Source organism: Cydia fagiglandana, chromosome 25 (assembly GCF_963556715.1).
Source record: "Cydia fagiglandana chromosome 25, ilCydFagi1.1, whole genome shotgun sequence".
NCBI lineage: Eukaryota > Metazoa > Arthropoda > Insecta > Lepidoptera > Tortricidae > Cydia > Cydia fagiglandana.
The window spans coordinates 5,638,166-5,660,435 of NC_085956.1; the positions used below are offsets into that span (position 1 = coordinate 5,638,166).

The following is a 22,270-nucleotide window of genomic DNA, read 5'->3' on the forward strand; positions in this document are numbered from 1 at the left end:
TTGTAAAGGGCACTGCGCAGGTTTCTAAGTACAGTCGCCATCAGATATATCGGAGCGGCCAAGGTGCTCACAAAGATCTGAATACGCCTCTATTGTCAGGGCGTTAGTGCGTGTTCAGATATTGTGAACACCTTGGCCGCTCCTATATATCTGATGGCGACTGTACAAACAGCAACACTTAGGAGTGTTGCTGTACAGTGTACATCGGGAGACCTTATTACAAAAGGCATAAGGTCCAGCGATGTACAGTTAGTGTGGGCGATGGTAGTTCGTCGTCCTACCGGCAATAGCAGAAGTTCTAAGGTCCTGTTTTCTAAGGGGACCTTGCATTTTGGAGACAAAGCAAACCGCTTGGAACAGGTGTTTCTGGGGGTGATCTGAGCCGATTAAGCCCGGTTGCCAAGAGGTTCCACCCAGCAGGTGGGCAGGGGAGGGGGGGCAAATGTGGCTCCGGCGCGCCTCACTCTAAGCTATATATCTGCATACATCTAGCAACTATATCAAGTTTGGTGTCTTTTTCGTGTAATTTGAGGATGAAGAATTCATTTCTGTGACTAAATTTTCACTCTTCCATACAAAAAAATCGAGAAATCAAAAATTCCAAAAATATCTTTTCACTTCTTTTTTCGAAAATCTTCTACAAAATTAAAACTATGAGGATTTGCTCTAGAAAAAAAATACCTGTGAATAGCCCAGTTATCCTACTATATAGAATAGTAAACTTGTAAAACATTTTTTTTTCATAACTCTGATAAAAAAAATGTTTTGTGTCGCGCGGCGTACCTGCATTGTAAGAGCGGTATGCAGCGTTTAGGATTTTTAAGTATGTTTCGATGGTTTCTGATAAGTTGTTATTCTTCTGGTTGTAGAAAATTACTTCTGGACGTGATATATATACAAATATAAATTAAACGTATAAATATAGATGTTGGGAAAACTTTCGCCAATAGAGTTATTATAAATGTGATAAAATTAACAAAGCAGATGTTTGATTAAAATGCGGGTTAAAATACGAGTAAGATATATATTGTTCGCAATTGCCACTACATGCCCATGGGTCCGTGCATTTTAGTTTTTTCTTAACGCAGTTGCACCTCCTTGCCCATTTTGTTTTGCAGCGGCAACGAATAAGCTCTAAACAAGCAGCAGCCGCCGCAGGTAGGCTTGTACATATGGGCTCCCAATAACCATTTTGTTTGGACCAGCTCCAGTCAGCAGGACATGGAAGCTGTTGCTGAGGGGCTATAATCTGTCCCCAAACATAGCCTCCTTGGTAAACTGCACGGAGAAATATGTTTACGTGGGTAGGGCATCTTCCATTGGATGCAGATTCTCTAACTGAAGATTTTTTTTTGTAAAAAGTACTTTTCGGCACTCTTTTGCACTCGTACTTGTACCTGATGTACTCGTAAAATCAGTAACAAAATACTATGCATTTTGTTAAAATAACGTCTAGGGGCCAATTCACACCTCGTAATTCAAATCTGTCCATACTTACTATTGTAAGACTCTTACTTGCCATACAAGACAATAACAATTTTTATCAATATTGGCAATGCCTGCTCAATATTGCCTTGTTTGCCGTATTTAAACCCCTCCGTTACGGCAGGATATGCGCTCCAAGCTTGAAATACGCTTTTTTCCCTGTCCATACAAAAAAGAAACAGTGTCGCAACCTGAAAAGGTGTGGAAGAATGACAAGACTTCTGACCTTTCTGGTCCTGTAAAATAAATTATATATCTATGCGTTACAAATAAAATCATATATTTAAAGAAAGTTTGCAGCACTTGACCAATTGCCCTGGTGAGCTGTCTCGTATACTGCGGTGACATATTTATTTTATTTACAATTAATGGAGGATTGGCACAGGAAAGAATCACCTGTTCCTCTCGTGCCATGCTATTGCATTTTCTTAAGCTAACGTTTGTAGTTCTTCCATTAATTGTAAATAAAATAAATAAATATGTCACCGCAATAAGAGACAGGTCAACTGGGCTAATGGTCACGTACTGCAAACTTTCTTTAAATATATGATTTTATTTGTAACTCATAGATATATGATTTATTTTACAGGACCAGAAAGGATAGTAGTCTTGCCATTCTTCCACGCCTTTTCAGGTTACAACACAGTTTCTTTTGTGTGTGGAAAGGGAAAAAAAGCGTATTTCAAGCTTAAAGCGCATATCCTGCTGTAACGGAGGGCCTTCTTCTTCGTTACACTCTTGATAGAGTGGTCGTGGCCATTATGAAAAATTTTGAGCGACTTATTTAACGACACGTCGCCATTCCTCCCGTAGAGCTGCTTTCCGTAAGCATTCGCTTACTGTGACCGACACACTGATTTGGTTTGGTCAGTACATCTCATTAGAGATCTTCCTCTAGCCCTGTCACCTCCTACTCTTTCTTGCACAACTAGACGTTCTGTAGAGGTTCCGTCTCGACGAGACGCGTGTCGAAAGAAGTTGAGTACCGAGTTTTGCCCGTAGAAAGCAACCGCTCTTTAATGCCAAGCTCCTCAATAATTGATGCTCAGTCCATGATATGCCCAGCATTCGTCTCCAGCACCACATCTCTAGTGCATTCACTTTCTGTTTTTCGGATGCCCTTAGTGTCCATGTGAGACGTACAGCATACAGAAAAGTGGGAAATATGAGGGATCTGACAATCCTGGTTTTAGTGGTCCTTGTAATGTTCCGGAGGGATTTAAATACGGTAAACAAAACAACATTGAGCAGACAATTTTGGAAAAAAATGTTATTGTCTTGTATGACAAGTAAGAGTCTTACAATATTAAATCTGAACAGATTTGAATTACGAGATGTGAATTGGTCCTTAGACATTATTTTGATACTATGCATTGTGTTACAGTGTTCGGATCAGGTACAAGTACAAGTGTAAAAGAGTGCCGAAAAGTACTTTTTACAAAAAATAATCTTCAGTTAGAGAATCTGCCTCCAATGGAAGATGCGCTACCTACGTAAACATATTATCCGTGCAGTTTACCAAGGAGGCTATGTTTGGGGACAGATTGTAGCCCCTCAGCAACAGCTTCCATGTCCTGCTGACTGGAGCTGGTCCAAACAAAATGGTTATTGGGAGCCCATATGTACAAGCCTACCTGCGGCGGCTGCTGCTTGTTTAGAGCTTATTCGTTGCCGCTGCAAAACAAAATGCGCAGGGAGGTGCAACTGCGTTAAGAAAAAACTAAAATGCACGGACCCATGGGCATATAGTGGCAATTGCGAACAATATATATCTTACTCGTATTTTAACCCGCATTTTAATCAAACATCTGCTTTGTTAATTTTATCACATTTATAATAACTCTATTGGCGAAAGTTTTCCCAACATCTATATTTATACATTTAATTTATATTTGTATATATATCACGTCCAGAAGTAATTTTCTACAACCAGAAGAATAACAACTTATCAGAAACCATCGAAACATACTTAAAAATCCTAAACGCTGCATACCGCTCTTACAATGCAGGTACGCCGCGCGACACAAAACATTTTTTTTATCAGAGTTATGAAAAAAAAATGTTTTACAAGTTTACTATTCTATATAGTAGGATAACTGGGCTATTCACAGGTATTTTTTTTCTAGAGCAAATCCTCATAGTTTTAATTTTGTAGAGGATTTTCGAAAAAAAAAGTGAAAAGATTTTTTTGGAATTTTTAATTTCTCGATTTTTTTGTATGGAAGAGTGAAAATTTAGTCACAGAAATGAATTCTTCATCCTCGAATTACACGAAAAAGACACCAAACTTGATATACTTGCTAGATGTATGCAGATATATAGCTTAGAGTGAGGCGCGCCGGAGCCACATTTGCCCCCCCTCCCCTGCCCACCTGCTGGGTGGAACCTCTTGGCAACCGGGCTTAATCGGCTCAGATCATCCCCAGGAACACCTGTTCCAAGCGGTTTGCTTTGTCTCCAAAATGCAAGGTGGTGGACCTTAGAACCCCAGCTACAAGCGGTAGTGGACGTGACGTAACCGATCTAAAATGGCAACCGGATAGGGCAAGGTGACAGTCTTGCGGGCAGACTTGTCGCCGGATCCGGCGGTGTTAGTGCTGCCCTTACTATCGATAGATTATGGTATACACTATTGGCAGTGTACACCGATTTATACCGTGTAATCTAACTACCTATGAACAAAAAAAATGAGCGGATCTCTAGTAAAAACAAGTGACGACGCGACAGATTTAAGCAGGGGTTCTAAGAAGGGCGGACCGAATGTGTTCGAGATTTTGAATTACGAACGAGAATTATTATTATTAATGTAGATTAAGCTCAAAACTAACAATATGTGGACCTAATGTTGTCTAGTAATAAAATAAATTCATTCATTCATTCATTCATTCATTATTCCGTGTAGATATATAGGTATAGACATACAATATGAGAGTATACCGCGGCAAACTAACCTAAATAAATGATATCAAATTATTTTGGGACAAAAAATTGTACTTAGTTACTATAAACCTTACCTAAGCATAATGAACCTTAAAAATGTAATAGAGTTAGACCAAAAAAAAAGTCTACAATGTGGGTCTAACTCTAGCAGTATATTTCGGGCAAGTATGTAATAGGTAGGTAGTGAAAAAAAGGAAGAATACCAGCAAAGCTAAGATAATTTGTGGGATTATTGAGTTATGTATAGCTCCAATAAATAGATAAAATTTGCTATCTTCACAAAAAATAATTATGACTAACTGTAATTACTATACTATTTATCAAATTTTGAATTGACGAGTAAAAGCCGAGTAAATTGCATTTAGAGTTTGTAATGTCAAAAAACATGCAGACTAGACAACGAGGATATTATTTTATACAAAATCTTGTAGCTTAATATATCGATAAGCGATCGTTCCCAGTTTATCGACTTTTCCCACCCGTACTAGACAGAGTTAACCTTGTACTTAAGGAAAGTTGTCACGGCCCGCCCTATAGGTACGATAAATATAATCGGCTTTAACGTAATATGACGCATTACGCAGATTTATTGGTATGTGCAACCCAGAAATATGATACTTAAGACGAAACAGGAGCTGAGTTTTAAATATTTTAGGTAAATATACCCGTCTCGCTAACGGAAGCGGCTCCTAAAACTAGTGCGATAAGGACAAGGCGAAAAATCCTGCGTAAAAATCTCAAAAATCGAGGTTTCGTACTCGACTGTTTCCTCCTCCAAAACTTAACCAATCGTAACCAAATTTGGAAATCTAAATGATTATGAAATTATCTGTGTCGAACCGTTTTGCTTTTTTGGCTAATTGATATCAGTTTTGCCTCTCATTGCCGCATAGTCAATGAGGCCATTTTGGCCATTTTTAAAGGGCTCTGGCGCCTTAAAAAACAAAAATATCAAGAAAAGCAAAACGGTTCGACACAGATATTGACAGTATTAATCTGTGTTGAAAAAATCATTGCTCTAGCATCAAAACCCACGGAGGAAACAGTCGAGTACGTTTGTATGGAGAAATGATCACTCCTGTTGGCTCTTAAGGACCTGAGTAACGGTGCGATTCGGGAAATGAATGAGAGATTCACTAGATATGAAATAGTAAAAATATGTGGCGTTGACCCGGCTGAATATTGGAGCGGCGTTAATAATAGCGCAAGCGCCAGCCGCCATAAGGTACCCTTTGCCGTGGAACGTCACATATCTTTACTATTTCATATCTAGTGAATCTCTAATTCATTTCCCGAATCGCGCCTTAAGTAGGTATAAGACCTAGTTGGTTTGTCGAGTAGATAATATATCACTGCACCTTATAAAACAAAGTCCCCCGCAGTCTGTCTGTATGTTCGCGGTAAACTCTAACTACTGAACGAATTTTCATGCGGTTTTCATCTATCAATAGATTCTTGAGGAAGGTCGAGATGTATAATATGTTAACCCGTGCGAAGCACGCAGATTGCCAGGTCATTATATGTATTACATACATACATACATACATACATATAATCACGCCTATTACCCGGAGGGGTAGGCAGAGACCACGGATTTCCACTTGCTACGATCCCGACATACCTCTTGTGTATGTATTACAAATCAAAGATATCTTATTGATACCGTTTTAACACCCCCTGGCACTGATTAAAATAACCGACTTGGTTTCACATTACATTTCAAAACTTTTTTGTAGCAGAAGTGTTGCGAGACTTGCACCTTTTTACATGTAATGTTTTTGATGAATGAAGATATAGGAATTTTGCTGCTAATCCAGACGTTTTGCTAAAGAGGCATTTAGTATTCATGTCTATGTTGTCACAAAGACATAACACAATCCAGACATTTCAGCTATATTGTCCTTTAGCGATAAGGTACATTTGATAGTTACCCAAGGTGACGATCGCTTGCGCTTCGCCATGAAACCGCTTTGTGTCTCTCTATCACTCTTCCGTATTAGTGTGACAGTGACAGTTGCGTTTCGTTCGCTACGGAGCGTTAGCGATTGGCATATTGTCTACGGGGCAACTTGCAATATTGCAATTGAAAAGTTATCGATTGTCTATCACTAATGTATTGATCAGAGATAATCAAGAGATTAGACTTGTTTTTGAAACAAAGCACACACACAACACGGATCAAATCGAACAGTACCTACGAATTGCAAAGGTTGCAGTCAGTGCCGAAATTAAAGATTCGATGCGAGATAATGACATGATTGTTGCACGCGAGGTCCAAGTAGGTAACTTTGTTATTGTTATCTTATTATTATCAAAGACATATGTAACTTCGTATAAGATGAATAAAGTCTAAGAAAAAAACGTGCCTCGGAAATCAAGAAAAAGTCATTCTCGGATAGTTGGCGCACACACCTTTGGCCTATGCTCGGCTAGATGGCGTGACGACACCGTTTCATATTTAACAATTTTAACACATAGACATCAGGGAATGAACATGGGTCAAAATGATATAAAAATAATAAAATCATTTATCCATATATATTCATTTTTTGATAATTTTATACGTGTTTATTTTGAGTTATAGTCGTGTGTCGATAGATGGCAGTAAATTTACAGTGACTACAACATTTACTATGACAGGACCCCTCTATACTATCTATTCTTTTTGGTATTATCAATAGGAGATCATATCACTAATGTGTTCAAAATGTTATAAATCTTGTGTAAGAATAACTTCCTCCTTTTTGGGTGGGGGCATTCCTACCTTTATAACCTGTAGAAATCTGTATTAGGTATACTTATACCGTTAAATTTAAAGCTAAGTTATCAAACATTATTTATATATCTGGGAGACAGAGCTTTGCTCGGAAAACGTATAAAAACAAAAAGATGCGCATTTTCCCAGAGATAAGACCTAGCTAGATCGATCTATCGCCCCCGAAAACCCCCATATAGCAAAGAGAGCCGTTTCCGAGACCCCCGAAATATGTATATAAATAAATAAACAAAATATTACCTTTATAAGAATGACTAGTTTAAAGATATTAGATAAATAAACTATAACGTTCATGTGAAACGTGTAACCACAACTTTTTTCATACGAAACTCAAATAAAGAACGAGCAAAAAACGTTAAGTAATGGTGATATAAATGTGCGCGGGCGTAACGGTCTCAAGTGCAAGTTCGCGTTGCGCAATGTTAGGCGCGAGTTGTACAAACAGTCGGTGGACCTTATTACAAAAGGCATAAGGTCCACTGATGGACAGTAAAGTTAACATTGTACGCGAGTTGTACCGAGCGAGCGAACAATAGTTATTTGTTTTACAAGGGGGCAAAGTTTTTGTTTAACCGCTCGTGCTAATATTGATACCCGAGCAAGCGAAAGATTCCAAAAATGAACCATGAGCGTAGCGAGTGGTTCAAAAACGGAATCTTGAGCGTTGCGAGGGTTTCAAAGCACGAGGGTTAAACAAAATTTGCCCCAGAGTGAAACACAAAATTTTTCACCACACCAACCCGAGGCAAATATTAAATGTAAAATATCAAACAAAATCAAACCAAATCAAATCCAAATGAATGTTATTAAATATTTATCATCCATAATCATCATTTAAAAGTCAATTCTACCAGCCAACATAAGAAAACTACTCAAAATTTGCATTTGATTACTTTGCCTCACACGTGAATAAAATGCAACTTTGGTATCAGTTCTTGAAGTGCAAAGTAAGCCTTTCCGAGCTGGTGTGGTGAAAAGAGCTTTACTCGGTTATCACACTGGTGTGGATCATCAGAACATCGCATCTGAAATACATTTCAATGCATCTGTGGAAACTATGTTATTATTCACGAGTCCCGAGCTGTCTTTTATGAGCCGTAGGCGAATCTAAATAGGTACAGTCAACGGTAAAAATATGGGTGTAGACAACTTACTCAAAAATATGTCCCATAGTTCTTAATTCACTGACATAAGAGTTATGGGACATACTTTTGAAATGATTTGTACACCCATATTTTTACCGTTGACTGTACTCAGATATGACAAGAAAATTGTCTCATTCAATTAGGTCCTTTCATTATACGAACTAATGAGTTTTTGACACTTTTAACGTAATAATTTCAACATACTTAAAACTAAATGTATAGTTCTCAGATACCTACCTAGTACCTACTCAAGTCGTTAACACGTAGTATTTCATACAACGATATTTTTACCAAAACGAATGCACTAATGTCCTGAGATATGATCTTATTACATGCCCAAATTAGGTTTTATATGCAGGGCATATTTGTGAATGCACACTTGCTTAACATTGGCTACTGTGCCAAACATTCCATTGGTGATTCACTGTTTTCAAGCAAGACATTGTTTGGTAGGTATGGCAGGTAATGTTGAAGATAGACGATTCATCATTCTCTTGCCCTTTTCTCATTCACTTGGGGTCGGCGCAGCATGTCTTTCTCTTCCACACCTCTCTGTCGCCCGTCATTTCATCATTCACTTGCGTTCGTTTGATATCATCTCTCACACAGTCCATCCACCTTTTCCTCGGTTTTCCTTTCCTCGTACTTCCCTCTGCATTCATTCGTAATACCTTTCTCGTCACATGACTTTCATACCTCCGCAAGAAGGTTAAATAATATATGTAGGTACCTATGTTTTGATGGATATGTTTAACCCCAGCTACCTATCCGCTTAAAGCCTGCGACACAAAAGCCAGGTAAAGTACAAACGCAAGTTAATTCAGTTATAATAATATAGTTTTTGCGCCGAGGTCCGGCGGCCGCGGAGCGGAATGCAAGTGAGAGGCACCCCGACGCTCTTACGAATATAGTACAGTTGGCATTGGCATCAGATATATCGGAGCCACCGACATGCTCACAGATATCTGAACACGACTATTCCCAAGGCGTTACGGCCCGGCCACAACAATGCGCGACCGGCGGCGGCGGTGGCGGCAACCATAGGGCGAGACAGCGATCGGACCTTTCGTTTCCACCTATGGTTGCCGCCGCCGCCGGTCGCGCGTTAAGCCAAATCTCATAGAAAAAGGGGAAAGCTATGATGGCGCCATCTATGAAAAACTTTGACAGTTGCCAACCCCATTGTCTCACCTAGAAGTTATAGCAATGACTCATTTCCACAAAAGGTGCATATCTGATGTATGACTTGAATGAAATACTACACAAGCTTGGCATACTCGACAAATACAGTTATTAAAATTGTTAGATTATGAAGCTATATGAGTCTAAGTGCCTTTAGTGTGACCTACACTGCATTGGTTGCATAGCTGGTATTTTTTAATGTCAACACTAATCATTTTGTTGCTAGCGTTTTTCAGAAATAAATGTACCAGTTACTTTTTTGCGAAAAACCATAAATTTTTGGCTTATTTAGACTTAGAATCACGAGTACTATTGAATGAGACAAAGAAAAATAGTGTCCCCAGATTTTCATACAAATTTTGGGTGTCAGTTTTGTAACGGTCCATACAAAATGTGAAAATGCGCTATAGTTATAACGCATTTAGTTTTATAAAACTGGTTTTTTTTTCGCGCACATTTTTTTGTTTTTAAACCGATAATCCTCGTGATTCTAAGTAGAAATAACCCAAAAGTTGATAAATTTTCGAAAAAAAGTAAAATGGTACACTTTTAAGTAAAAATGCCCTTTAAAAGTTGCCTGGAAATAACGATTTTCATTTCATTTGCCTGCCTGTGAAGCCGATGGTCCTGGGTTAAATAAAAATAAAATTACGCTAAGTACATCACTATTTGGAAAAGTATTCGATGGTAAACTTTTGGCGTGATGACTCCGCTACTTTTGATTCTGATTGGACATGTTATTTAAAAAGAAATATTCAAACAATTCGTACTTAAAACAAGACTCCATAATTGTTTACCACCGTATTTTTTTCGGAAGCGTTCATATTTGTCATGCTACTCCAGTCAACCTCAGTACTTTTTGTAGCTCGATTGACTGAAATAGCAAGACACGTTCGTACGTTTCCGTGAAAAAACGATGGTAAATAATTATGCACTAAGTACATCTGTATCAAAGCTTGGTTACTGGTTTGCTATTACGTCTTAAAGGTCAGCGCGGCCGTGAGGACGGCGTGGGTATTAGCTCGCCTAACAAGGAAAATCGATTTGAAACTAATTAATTAGCTAAGGGAAGAAATTATAGAACTTACTTCTATACCTACTAGACCCTAACTACTACTAGTGTCTACCAGTGGCGGCGCGTCAAACATATCCATAGGCAAGCCGGGGCTAATTTGGCTTACATATTCCTTTACAACTCTGCTCAAACGTCCAAAAACAGGCAAGCCGGTGGGAATCGGCTTTTATGGACGCGCCGCCACTGGTGCCTACGTCAAGTAGGGTGGTTCACGTTTGTATGGGAAAAAATCAAACTCTAGCTAGAAGAAGCGGCACCCTCTCATTTTGTTACACTTGTTCTGTTGACTAAATATGCCAAGTTTTGTAATCTTATCTCAACTACAAGGGGGTGCTCAAACACTTTGAAATTTTTCAAAGTTGTATGAAATCCAAAATAATTATGTTATTATTTTTTTGACTTTTATGTAAGTAGTAGTTTTCACATTATTTAAAAGTGTGATTTAAAAGTTATTTGGTGAAAAACCATTTTTATTTCTATTTTTTATGATTTTTTTAGGTGATATTCTAAAAATCTTACTTTTGAAAAATTATAAAAAATAGAAATAAGAATGTTTTTCTACTTAAAAACTTATAAATCACATGTGCAAATAATGTGAAAACAGATACTTCAATAAAATTCTGAATAATAAATACTTGTTTTTTTTGGTTTTCATACAACATACAAAATTTTCAAAGTGGTTGAGCACCCCCTTGTAGTTGAGATAAAATTACGAAACTTGGTGTATTTTATCAGCATAATAAGTGTAACAAAATAAGGGGGTGCCCCGTCGGAAAATGAAAAAAAATGTTTTTTGAACCACCCTAACGTCAAGTCATGGGATTAGTTGTCAAGTGGACCCCAGGCTCCCATGACCCGTGGCAATATGCCAGGCTAACGCGAGGAAGAAGGAGGAAGAAATTGTAATGAAACGAATCACACACAGGTGAAAACAGATACATTGCACCCCTTAAAATAAACAAGTTCAGAAGGAAACAAGCTAGAAAAGGAAAATTCTACATTTAAATTAGCACTACGGGATTTTCTCAAAGGCTAGCTGAAGAGACACCTTTTAGGCATAAGTTCGCCTTTGTACATAACATTTTTATTTTGTTTGGCCGTAAATAAAGTGACATACATACGTGTAACATTTTTATGTCTATTTAAAATATTGACTACTATTGTGTTTGGCCTCTCACCATGGTGCAATATCGATAGTACTCGTATGTCGCTATTTTTGAATCTTTAAAGTCATGGTGTTTTTATACCGTCTATATCTGATATCGTTAAGTACTTACTTTAAACTAGACGCTTTGCGTACGTAAACATTTAACGAGTCTTAAAGCTATTTCCCTTACGAAATTTAATAGCGATTATCTTACTCAATCAATATGGCTTCCATAATCATACGTATTAATTTTACCAAAGCACCAAATGCAATTTCATAAACCTCGGTTCAACCTACCTCAACTTTAATGAAATCAGATTTCTGAAGAACAAGTAAACGTACTTGATTTTTTAAATTTAATATATTATGCTGTCTATCAAATAGGTAGGCATAACTTTGTATAGTCATAAGTAGGTTGAAAGAAGTCTCGCAAAAACTAAAACGGAGCCTAGGTATTTTGAAGTTTAACGAATACTAAAAAAAGTAAGTAAGTGTCGAAGTATTGCAAAAAGCTACGAAAAGACGCCCGAGCTTAACACCTTAGGTAAGCACCTTTTGGAACAAGACATAATTCGGTCCTTCTAAATGACATTTCGAACACACATGTCAATACAGCTTCCTACATTTCTCCCGCCGCTTTTTATCACGCCCGCTATAAATAGTGTGGTCGCCGCCGAAACGACATTCAGTAGCCTTCGCGCAGTCTACAGAAGTGCACGATGAGAGTACTGGTCAGTTGAACCTAAAATTTATTAACGTGGTGTATAATATAGTGAAGTGACAACAAGGATTGCTCGATTGTTGAGGTTAACGGTTCGTGTTTTGTTACAGATTGTTGCCGCCGTCCTCGCCTGCGCCGCCGCAGCGCCCTCGGGCCTGCTGGCTGGTCCCTACGGTCATGGTCTCATCGGCCATGCCGCTCCCCTGGCTTATAGCCATGGCGCCCCTCTGGCTTACGGCCACGCCGCCCCCTTGGCTGTAGCGCACGCCGCCGTCCCCACCATCTCGCCTGGTGACATCCAGGGTGCCGCCATCGATGCCCATGTTGAGGCTGCTGACCACGTCCGCGCCGCCGTCGACCAGGCTGCTGAGCTCCAAGGTCAGGCCATCAACGCCGCCGAGGACCACTCGTGGCAGGCTGTTGATGCCGCGAAGACCCACGAGGCTCAGTTGGACGGTGCCGCCGCCGGCGCCGCGCCCATCCTCGCTAAGCAGCTGGCCGGTCACGCCGGAGTGTACGCCGCCGCTGCCCCTATCGCGCACGCCGCCTACGCCGCTCCCATCGCGCACGCCGCACCCGTGCTCTCGCACGCTGCCTACGCCGCCCCTATCGCGCACGCCGGCATCGCGCACGGCGGCAGCCACTCCGTGTCCTCCCAGTCCCTGCACCAGACTCACCCCGCCCCCGTCGTGCACGCCCCCGTGCTCGCGCACGCCGCTCCCGTCGCCTACGCCGCGCACGCCGGCTACGCTCACGCCGGACTAGCTCATGGTCTCTCCCACTGGTAAATTCATAGGATATCAAATTTGTGCCAAAAACGTTCTAATACTCAATTGTTTGGACTTTAAATTAAAACAGACAGGTAATAGAGGCGAGGATGTGTAAATAAACAAAATAGTCAATTTATTTTTCTGTTTCCTTTGACCCCCATGCTCTTACTTCCTGCCTCCTGTAGAACGCGGAAGCTGTCAGGTTCTTGTCACTATCTATTCTAAGGGTCAAGACGCCTATCGACACCTATTGAATGGAACATGTACTTAGTCAAATCATGGGCGTGGTATTCAATGTTAATTTTAAGGCGACAGAGGCGTTTCCCACGAGCTCATACGAGCATTGTTTATAGTTCTCTCAGCTCAGTTTGTTTCGTACAACGATTGCAGGAGCTGATATAATGATTAAGATAAAAATAAACTGAGGCCAGATATGCCTGTAAGGAATAGTCTTGTTATTGTCAAAGAATGGTGTCACATGACATACAGTGATCTTCACATTTACACATAATATGTTGATAAGCGAATAAAATAGATCAACACTTAAGTTGCCTATTTGTAGCCTTATTTTTGACAGCAAAATCTTTACATAAAAAAGCTTTTACTGCGCAAAAAATAACAAAGAATTAACAAATCCTGACCACGTCAAAAGTCAAAGCTTTTAAGATCAATCTAGCGGCACTTAAACTCATAATCATAACGACCTTTATAGACAATTGTAACATTGTTCCAAAGAACGTGAGTATAGTGTAACCTTATAACAAATAAGTATATAAACAAACGGCCTTTTCGCACCGGTGATAGCGTCCGTGACGAGTGGCTACTTGGCAAGTCATCCGGTGTCAACATGTGGCCTTCACACACCGTCAGACACTGTAAACACCATCGTACCATATCTTAAACTTACCCTGCTAATGTGCGAAGGGAATATATGCAAATATCAAACGCAATCTTAAACGAGAAAACCGCTAAGACTGGTACAGTATGGTCGTTTGAACTTTTAAGCTTAGGAGAATGTGTATCAGTGGCGAAGCATCTTTACAACACGATTCACACGATACTCATATTATTAAACTAAGTGCTTAAATAACAACTAACCTAGGTAAATCAGCTATAGCACTTTTTCGGATATCTCACAAGATTCGAGTATCACACAAGAATAATTGAAGATCAGTCTTTATGGGAAAAAATATATCAAACGAAATTACGTGGGAGAAACTGTGCTATTCCTAGGGTGACAAGAGCCGATTTGCGCAAATTTGATAAACATTGTCCCTATATATTTCATACATAAAAGAGAGCCAAATAGAACATTAGACGGGAAATGGCGAAGCTATTGGATTACACACAATTTCACGTGTTGTAGTATTTCCTCGCTGACAGACAACAAAAATACCTTTTACGTCCTACAGTTGCGTTGCGTGCACCGGACATTCCAAGTATTTCGACTTCGCAACGGATAATAAAGATATCAGTGCAATGTATTATTTATTTATTATATTATATTATAACAGAAGTATACAATTCATTTTTAAAGAAAGTATCTTTGGTCGCCTTTCTGCTGTGCCATCAGGAATGCAACTGTTTGTCACATCGACACAAGATTTCTTCTGGATTCTTTATCAGTCCATTTTATTTACAATTGTTGATCACACTGTTTCATTAGCAAAACAAATAATCCGCGATAGTACCCACGTCGGCTAATCGTGATTTAAGGACTTTAAGATCATTGCGTTTCATCGCATATTTTTCATTTTCATCACCGAAAAATCCCCACTAATGCGTAAGTAACTCTGTCTGTTTCTTTTTTTTTCTCTCTCCCGCTTAAGCCGCTGAACCGATTTAGATGAATTTAGGTATGGTGATAGTTTGAGGCCCGGAGAAGGACATAAGATAGTTTTTATCACTCATCATCCCACGCAGATGGAGTTGCGAGCGGAACCTAGTAGGTACATATTCTATGAATTGTAAATACAGATGTCAATCACAGTGAAAGAATCAACGATGACCAACTCTGGCCAACGTGGGACTCGAACCCACATCCTTAGATTGCCGCTCCAATGCGTTACCAGTTCCGCCAGTCGACCATCCATCAATCAATGCGAATTTAGGCATCGCAACTGTAATAATGTGATACGTCCCACAATAAAAAAGGAAAAATATATTAACATTCAAGGAACCTATTAGTGTTTGATATATTTGATACAATACGATACGAGGCGTAATATGACATTACATTACCGTCATCAATATCTCCCAACTAGATCGCAATTACGTTCTTGACGCACAGACCGCATCCGTTTCCGCATTGACAACCGATTAAAGCAAAAAAACCGCTCCGGGCAGTCCAGAAAAATACAAACATACAAATGCCGACGGCGAAAACATGAACTAGCGACACCGCGTACTATATTCGGCTTCAGCGGTGGACAGTGGCGCTGCAGGTAAATGTAATGGTAAGGTGGTAAGAGTAGCGTACGCGCAACGAGTTCAAGTTCGCTTCACTTTCGTTACACTTTTTGGAGGCCAATGAACTTCGGCGGCCTTGGGAAGGCTGCATTTACGCAATGTATGTAATATTTGAAGAAAGGATAAGGACTTAAATTACATCTTATAAGTCTTATAAGATTAATAAATATTCGATAGCGAATAAATCGTGACACTAAACCCATTCAATTAATACATTATCGCATAGAATAGTGTAGGTAAATGTATCTTGGGCATGTCAAAAGAAGGCCGCCTGAATACGTAGGCAACAGAGCCCTTAGCTTTGCCTTAACAGGCCCAAACAAGAGGGGCAAACCAAGACAGCGGTGGCGGAATCTCATCGCCAAAGCTTTAAACGCCTGTGGGTTAGCCGAAGACGTTGCGGAAGGCGTTGTGAAAGGAGAAAAGCAGGAAAGCGAGCCCCGAATAGTATAAATGTATCACGGGCACGTCAAAAGAAGGCCGTCTGAATACGTAGGCAACAGAGCCCTTTAGCATTGCCTTAACAGGCCCAAACAAGAGGGGCAAACCATGGCATCAGCGGTGGCGCATTGTCATCGCAAAAGATTTAAACGCATGTGGGTTAGCGGAAACTGATGTCCGGGATAGAGGGAAGTGGAAGGAGAAAAGCAGGAAAGCGGACCCCGTCACAGTACACAAACGCAAGAAGGATGATAATGAAGTATACAGGGTAGTTAAAAAATAACTGCATTCCCGTTGCCAGGGAGGTTTTGGGATTATACTGAGCAACTTTTGCTACGGGACCACCACTGAAATCGCAAAAAACAATTTGGCTGTTTCATACATTTTGGCTGGTCCATTTTCTATTAGAAGGAGCATTCCACGGGCTGTCCCGTACAAACGCATTTTGTGTCCTGTGTTGCGACTTTTTTCTCGGCATTTAAAGCAGGCGATTATTCTTCTGTGCATATTTTTGACCATTTGTCATAGAAAAGGAAACTCTTAAACCTTTAAATCTTCAGAAACTTCGCGTTTGTACGGGACAACGGTAGACAATTTCATGGAATGCTCCAGAAGGTAAATTTTTGTGACGCGGGATCGTGGTTGATCCCATAGTAAAAGTTGTTCAGTATTATCCCAAAACCTCCCTGGCAACGGGAATGCAGTTTTTTAGCCACCGTGTAGGTATTTGTATTTGGACAACACAAAATTTTAGGGATGGTCTTGGAGATTCTGCCGGAATTTCGCTATTCGTTATTTTTACTCTTGTTAATATTGTGAATGTTGGGCACCAATGCATAGATTTACCAGTAAAAAGCTTGACTCTACCTTGTTTTGCGTCGTATCTATTTTAATCACCAGATAAATGATCAGATTCTTTATAACTCTGAGTGATTCTGAAAGGAATAAAACAATTATTTATTTCTGACAAAGTGATGAACAGTGATCGTATATTTTCCAGCATTTTTGGTGCAGCAGAGTGAGATAATTTCAACTGAAATGGTAAACTAAGATAAATACGTAATTAACGCTAATTAACCGTTAAGGTTGAAATTATACCAATTCCGTTAACACCACTCCGCTGCACCAAAAATGCTGGCAAAATGTACGATCACTGGTCACTGGTGATGAAAGAATAATACTGAAAGGAATAAGTCAAGAATTTATCTTAGGTGTCCCTGTGAGAACCCGACCTCGCCTCTAACCCACTTACTAACGAGTGATTAGGTGTTTAACGGCAAACCAAACAGTTGAAAACGTAATTGCTGGCCAAATTACTATCCCAACCTCGTATACCACACCAATGCTCATGCATTAGCGACCTTGATGGATCAACTTACGGTTGATATTCAAATGCAATGGTTGTGAGATACGATGGGAAAGTACTAGAGTATGAAACAGTTGAAAACGTACTTGCTGACCAAATGACTATCCCAACCTCGTATACCACACCAATGCTCATGCATTAGCGACCTTGATGGACCAACATAGGGTTGATATTCAAATGCAATGGTTGTGAGATACGATGGGAATTGGGAAAGTAGTAAAGTAAGTTGGGCCCGAAAGGTCAGTGCGGCCGTCACGTGCCCGCGGCTCTATGGTGTAGTTGATTACGTAAACATAGGGTTAGGGATAATGTACAGTCACCACATATATCGAAGCGGCCAAGGTGTTCACAATATCTGAACACGCGCTCTATCGTGTTCAGATATTGTGAACACCTTGGCCGCGTGGTTCTTCAATCTGAAGTTATTCATAGTTTTGTTATTCCCATGAATGATTTTGTCTGTACCATCACGCTCCGCGATTATTGTGCCATTTAGGGACCTAGCTAAATTGGTTGCTCAATACTTCGCTATTTTTTTTTTCACTTAACTTACGCTATAGAATTTCTAATTTAGCAAGAACTCTATCTGAACACGATAGAGTGCGTGTTCAGATATTGTGAACTCCTTGGCCGCTCGGATATATCTGATGGCGAATGTACAGTCACCACACGGGATTGTTATGCCATTTAGGGTTCTTGCTAAATAGGAAATATTATAGCGTAAGTTTAGTAAGTAGCGAAAAAATAGCGTTAGTAAACTGGGTCAAGCAAATCTTGTCAGTAGCAAACGGCGGCAAGTTTGAAAAATCGCGGGTTAGCAACACTGTGTTCGAATAATTCGAAAATCGCGTGTCATCTGTGTTTTATCTGTGGAATGTGGATCGCGAATGACAGCCATCATCTTGTTTGTTTACAAATGGTTTACAATGTTTACATTCTGAATCGATTCTATTTCAAGAGATATTTCTGCTGTGTCACCATTAAATACCAATATATTAAATAAGACTGTGCTTAATTAAAGCTAAGGTGCCTACAATGCCTACAGTGCCAACTGAGAAATCTAATAAAATATGAAAATCCAGTATGACATCTACCTGCTGAAGCAATGATTTTAATCATACATTCTTGTTTAACGGCATAGTCCACTTACAATTTTATTTTGAGATCTTCAAATTAGTTAATCATTTTTATCAACATCACACACCGCTTTTAAATTGTCCGTCCATACGTATTAATAACAATTTCAAACATTTTCAATAGAGAATCCGCGAGTGACAATTTGAATTGACGTAAGTACGTGACAAGGCGCGCTCAGCGGAAAAAAAAGTTTTGGTTCGATGTACATTGTACATTGCTGCTTTTCTTAGCGCAATACTACTCTTTGAGTGTTGCCCTACTTTAGTTTGCTTTACATTGCTACTGACAAGATTTGCTTGACGCACTATATTGAGCATTTTAAATAATTTTAGGCAAAAGTAAACGGGTTTTATAAACGGTTTGTTACGTCATAACTTTGTAAAAAATCAATAAGTTTCAAGATATTCTGTCAATTTTACGCTTTTACATTCAGGATCAATAGCTATGTATGTATCTGGACCATCCAAATGGACCACGTAATGACATCGCACGAAAAAATTGTTTTGCACTGACAGACATTTTTTGGGGTATCTAAAAATAGCCAAATCTAGTTCACATTATACGACATTTTAGTCTTATTATACGGATAACAGTAATAAAATACGTAACAAATAAAAATAAATAAACGTATGCCTATGAGCATCTGCCACTGTTATAAATGTCTACGAATATACAACAAAGTATATGTATACATCAACATGATTGTAAATAAAGAAACCACAATGTGATCAATCACATTCAAAATTGGATGCATTAAGATTTAGACATAGCTATTTGAACAAATTATCGGATTGCAATATAAAATTGGTTAGTAAAACAATTGCTTGTCCTTTTTAGGGTTCCGTACCAAAAAGGTAAAAACGGGACCCTATTCCTAAGACTCCACTGTCCGTTTGTCTGTCACCAGGCCTTATCTCATGAACCGTGATAGTTAGACAAATGAAATTTTCACAGATGATGTATTTCTGTTGCCGCTATTTTAACAAATATTATAATGTACGGAACCGTCGGTGGGCGAGTCCGACTCGCACTTGTCCGGTTTTTTTCTGTGTGTTAAACGTCTATTAGGTTTTTGAAAGTATTATATATAATATATATATATTCGTACTAGGCTAAAAATCTTTAAGGTTGTAGAAAATCTACAGCCTCTGTTCAAAGTTCACGACAAGTACAACATTCGCACTCTAACCTCTTTATCGGGTCAAGATTATCCAGATTAAGATAACTGTCAACTTTACCCATGAATATGCAAAATTACAGAGCGCCGAGTCAAATACACCTGTATTTACTTACATAAAAAAGGTAGATACTGATATACAAAATTAAACATATCAAATTCAAGCCTCATGTTTGACAAGCAAGGCCTATCATAAAAATCTGGTTCGCAGAATAGTCAAAACGGATATTTCCTACATTTCTCCCGCCCCTTTTATCGCGCGCGTTCGCTATAAAAACTGTGGGCAACGCCGAAACAGCATTCAGTAGCCTTCGCGCAGTCTACAGAAGTGCACGATGAGAGTACTGGTCAGTTGAGCAATTGTTTAACGATCCCACGTGGTGTCTTAGTGAAGTGACGACGTCAAGGATTGCTTCGATGTAGAGGTTAAAACGGTTCGTGTTTTGTTACAGATTGTTGCCGCCGTCCTCGCCTGCGCCGCCGCAGCGCCCTCGGGCCTGCTGGCTGGTCCCTACGGCCATGGTCTGATCGGCCATGCCGCTCCCCTGGCTTACGGCCATAGCGCGCCTCTGGCTTACGGCCACGCCGCCCCCTTGGCCGTAGCGCACGCTGCCGTCCCCACCATCTCGCCTGGTGACATCCAGGGTGCCGCCATCGAGGCCCATGTTGAGGCTGCTGACCACGTCCGCGCCGCTGTCGACTCCCACCGCGAGCTGCACGACCAGGCTGCCGAGCTCCACGGACAGGCCATCAACGCCGCCGAGGATCACTCCTGGCAGGCTATTGATGCCGCGAAGACCCACGAGGCTCAGTTGGACGGTGCCGCCGCCGGCGCCGCGCCCATCCTGGCTAAGCAGCTGGCTGGTCACGCCGGAGTGTACGCCGCCGCTGCCCCTATCGCGCACGCCGCCTACGCCGCTCCCCTCGCGCACGCCGCGCCCGTGCTCTCGCACGCCGCCTACGCCGCCCCCATCGCGCACGCCGGCATCGCGCACGGCGGCAGTCACTCCGTGTCCTCCCAGTCCCTGCACCAGACCCACCCCGCCCCCCTCGTGCACGCCCCCGTGCTCGCGCACGCCGCTCCCGTCGCCTACGCCGCGCACGCCGGCTACGCTCACGCCGGCCTAGCTCATGCCGGCTACGCTCACGCCGGACTCGCTCACGCTGGCTACGGTCACGCCGGTCTTGCCCACGGTCTATCCCACTGGTAGACTGTTAGATTTACAAAAAGTGCCAAATATTTTCTAATACTCAAACGTTTCGAATTTAAATTAAATTAAAAACAAAACCAACAGAAAGGGCGAGGATGTGTAAATAAACAAAATAGAAAAATTATTGCTTTGTTTTCTTATTACACCAGATCATTAGAAAAATATAGTAAGAATAGAGTGGTCACTCCATAAGTACATCAGTTTTCGTACCTGCAATAATAGGTAAGTTACTCTTCGAAGGCCGCAAAATATGTGACACGCTCTTATGGCTCTCCAAATAAGATCGTCTCAGATATTTTTGCGGCCTTCGTTGTGTAACGTAATATTGCAGGTGACTGTACCAAAACGACTATTATTTTCGTAGTCGATATTTAGCATCGAGTAGCCGGGTAGCAGAATTATCAGTACCGCTACTCGATACTAGATGTCTCTCGTGTGGCGACTCATGAAAATTGTATTGAACAACAATTTACAACTAATATTAGAAGCTGAAGGAGTTGAAAATAGAGTTCCAGTTAATCCGGCTATAATATTAGCTGAAAATTGTTGAGCATTAGACTTTTCGGTCACCCTTTTTTGTTTGTTGATTTTGAGAACCCCTGTCACAGAGCATAGCCTACTTCCGAAGAATCGGAAGCGCAATTAAAAGCTCAGTTCATAAACTTTATATGTCACGCGGGTGTAGCAACGCCGTTTGCACCGTGAGAATGGTGCTTCGTGACCGTCGGCGCATGCGGCAAAGATCATGCGCAAGGCTGGCCGTATGCGGCCGTCGGGGCAACATAATAACGTAAAATAACCCAAATATAATCCAAAAGCTTAGGAGCTTTTGGTCGAAAATTAACTGCAATATCTTTGTTCAGGCTCCGATTTCTGGAACGGTAATTATTAGAGTGTTGCCATGGCAACCCATACGACTTGACAGTGTTTGGCCTAATAATATTAGTCTCACACCGTTCGAGAAATGGGACCCAGGTGTGACTATTATACTTTGAATATTGTAGTTCTATGGAAAAGTATCTCATATATCTATCTAATCTTTTTAAACGAGCAATTCTTGTATATGTCGGCGGCCGATCGTAAGATCAGGCATATCGTGAAATTCCTAGGCATATCGTGAAACGTGAAAATCTGTGACTAGTTTCCTGAGTCGACGGATTTATTCCTATTTCTGGGCAGTTTGCCCTTCGGGCATCTGAAGCAACCTAACGAACCTATCTTACCTATA

General features: G+C 40.5%; 2 protein-coding genes across 4 annotated transcripts in view; one reads left to right on the forward strand and one right to left on the reverse strand.

Annotated features, from left to right (window-relative positions):
- Window positions 1–22,270, reverse strand: part of LOC134676832 (WD repeat-containing protein 7-like) — a 169,161-nt gene that overhangs the window by 16,103 nt on the left and 130,788 nt on the right. The gene's annotated exons all lie outside the window — the stretch shown is intronic.
- On the forward strand, window positions 12,361–21,107 carry LOC134676935 (pupal cuticle protein C1B-like). 3 transcript variants are annotated; one of them, XM_063535314.1, is made up of 3 exons: window positions 12,361–12,481; window positions 12,582–13,031; window positions 20,728–21,107. In XM_063535314.1, exons 1-3 carry the CDS (start codon window positions 12,470–12,472, stop codon window positions 21,040–21,042), a joined length of 777 nt encoding a protein of 258 aa, XP_063391384.1. In that variant the 5' UTR covers window positions 12,361–12,469; the 3' UTR covers window positions 21,043–21,107. The 3 variants fall into 3 exon arrangements, with proteins under 3 accessions (XP_063391384.1, XP_063391386.1, XP_063391385.1); XM_063535316.1 differs by lacking the exon at window positions 20,728–21,107 and adding an exon at window positions 13,116–13,377 and having other exon boundaries at window positions 12,582–13,052; XM_063535315.1 differs by lacking the exons at window positions 12,361–12,481; window positions 12,582–13,031 and adding an exon at window positions 20,079–20,178 and having other exon boundaries at window positions 20,284–21,107.

What these genes read in the sequence shown, in the direction of transcription:
- LOC134676935 (XM_063535314.1), top strand. An exon ending in ACGCCGCCTACGCCGCTCCC is followed by an intron (nt 13,032 to 20,727) that starts ATCGCGCACGCC and finishes GCCGCTGCCCCT; the next exon opens with ATCGCGCACGCCGCCTACGC.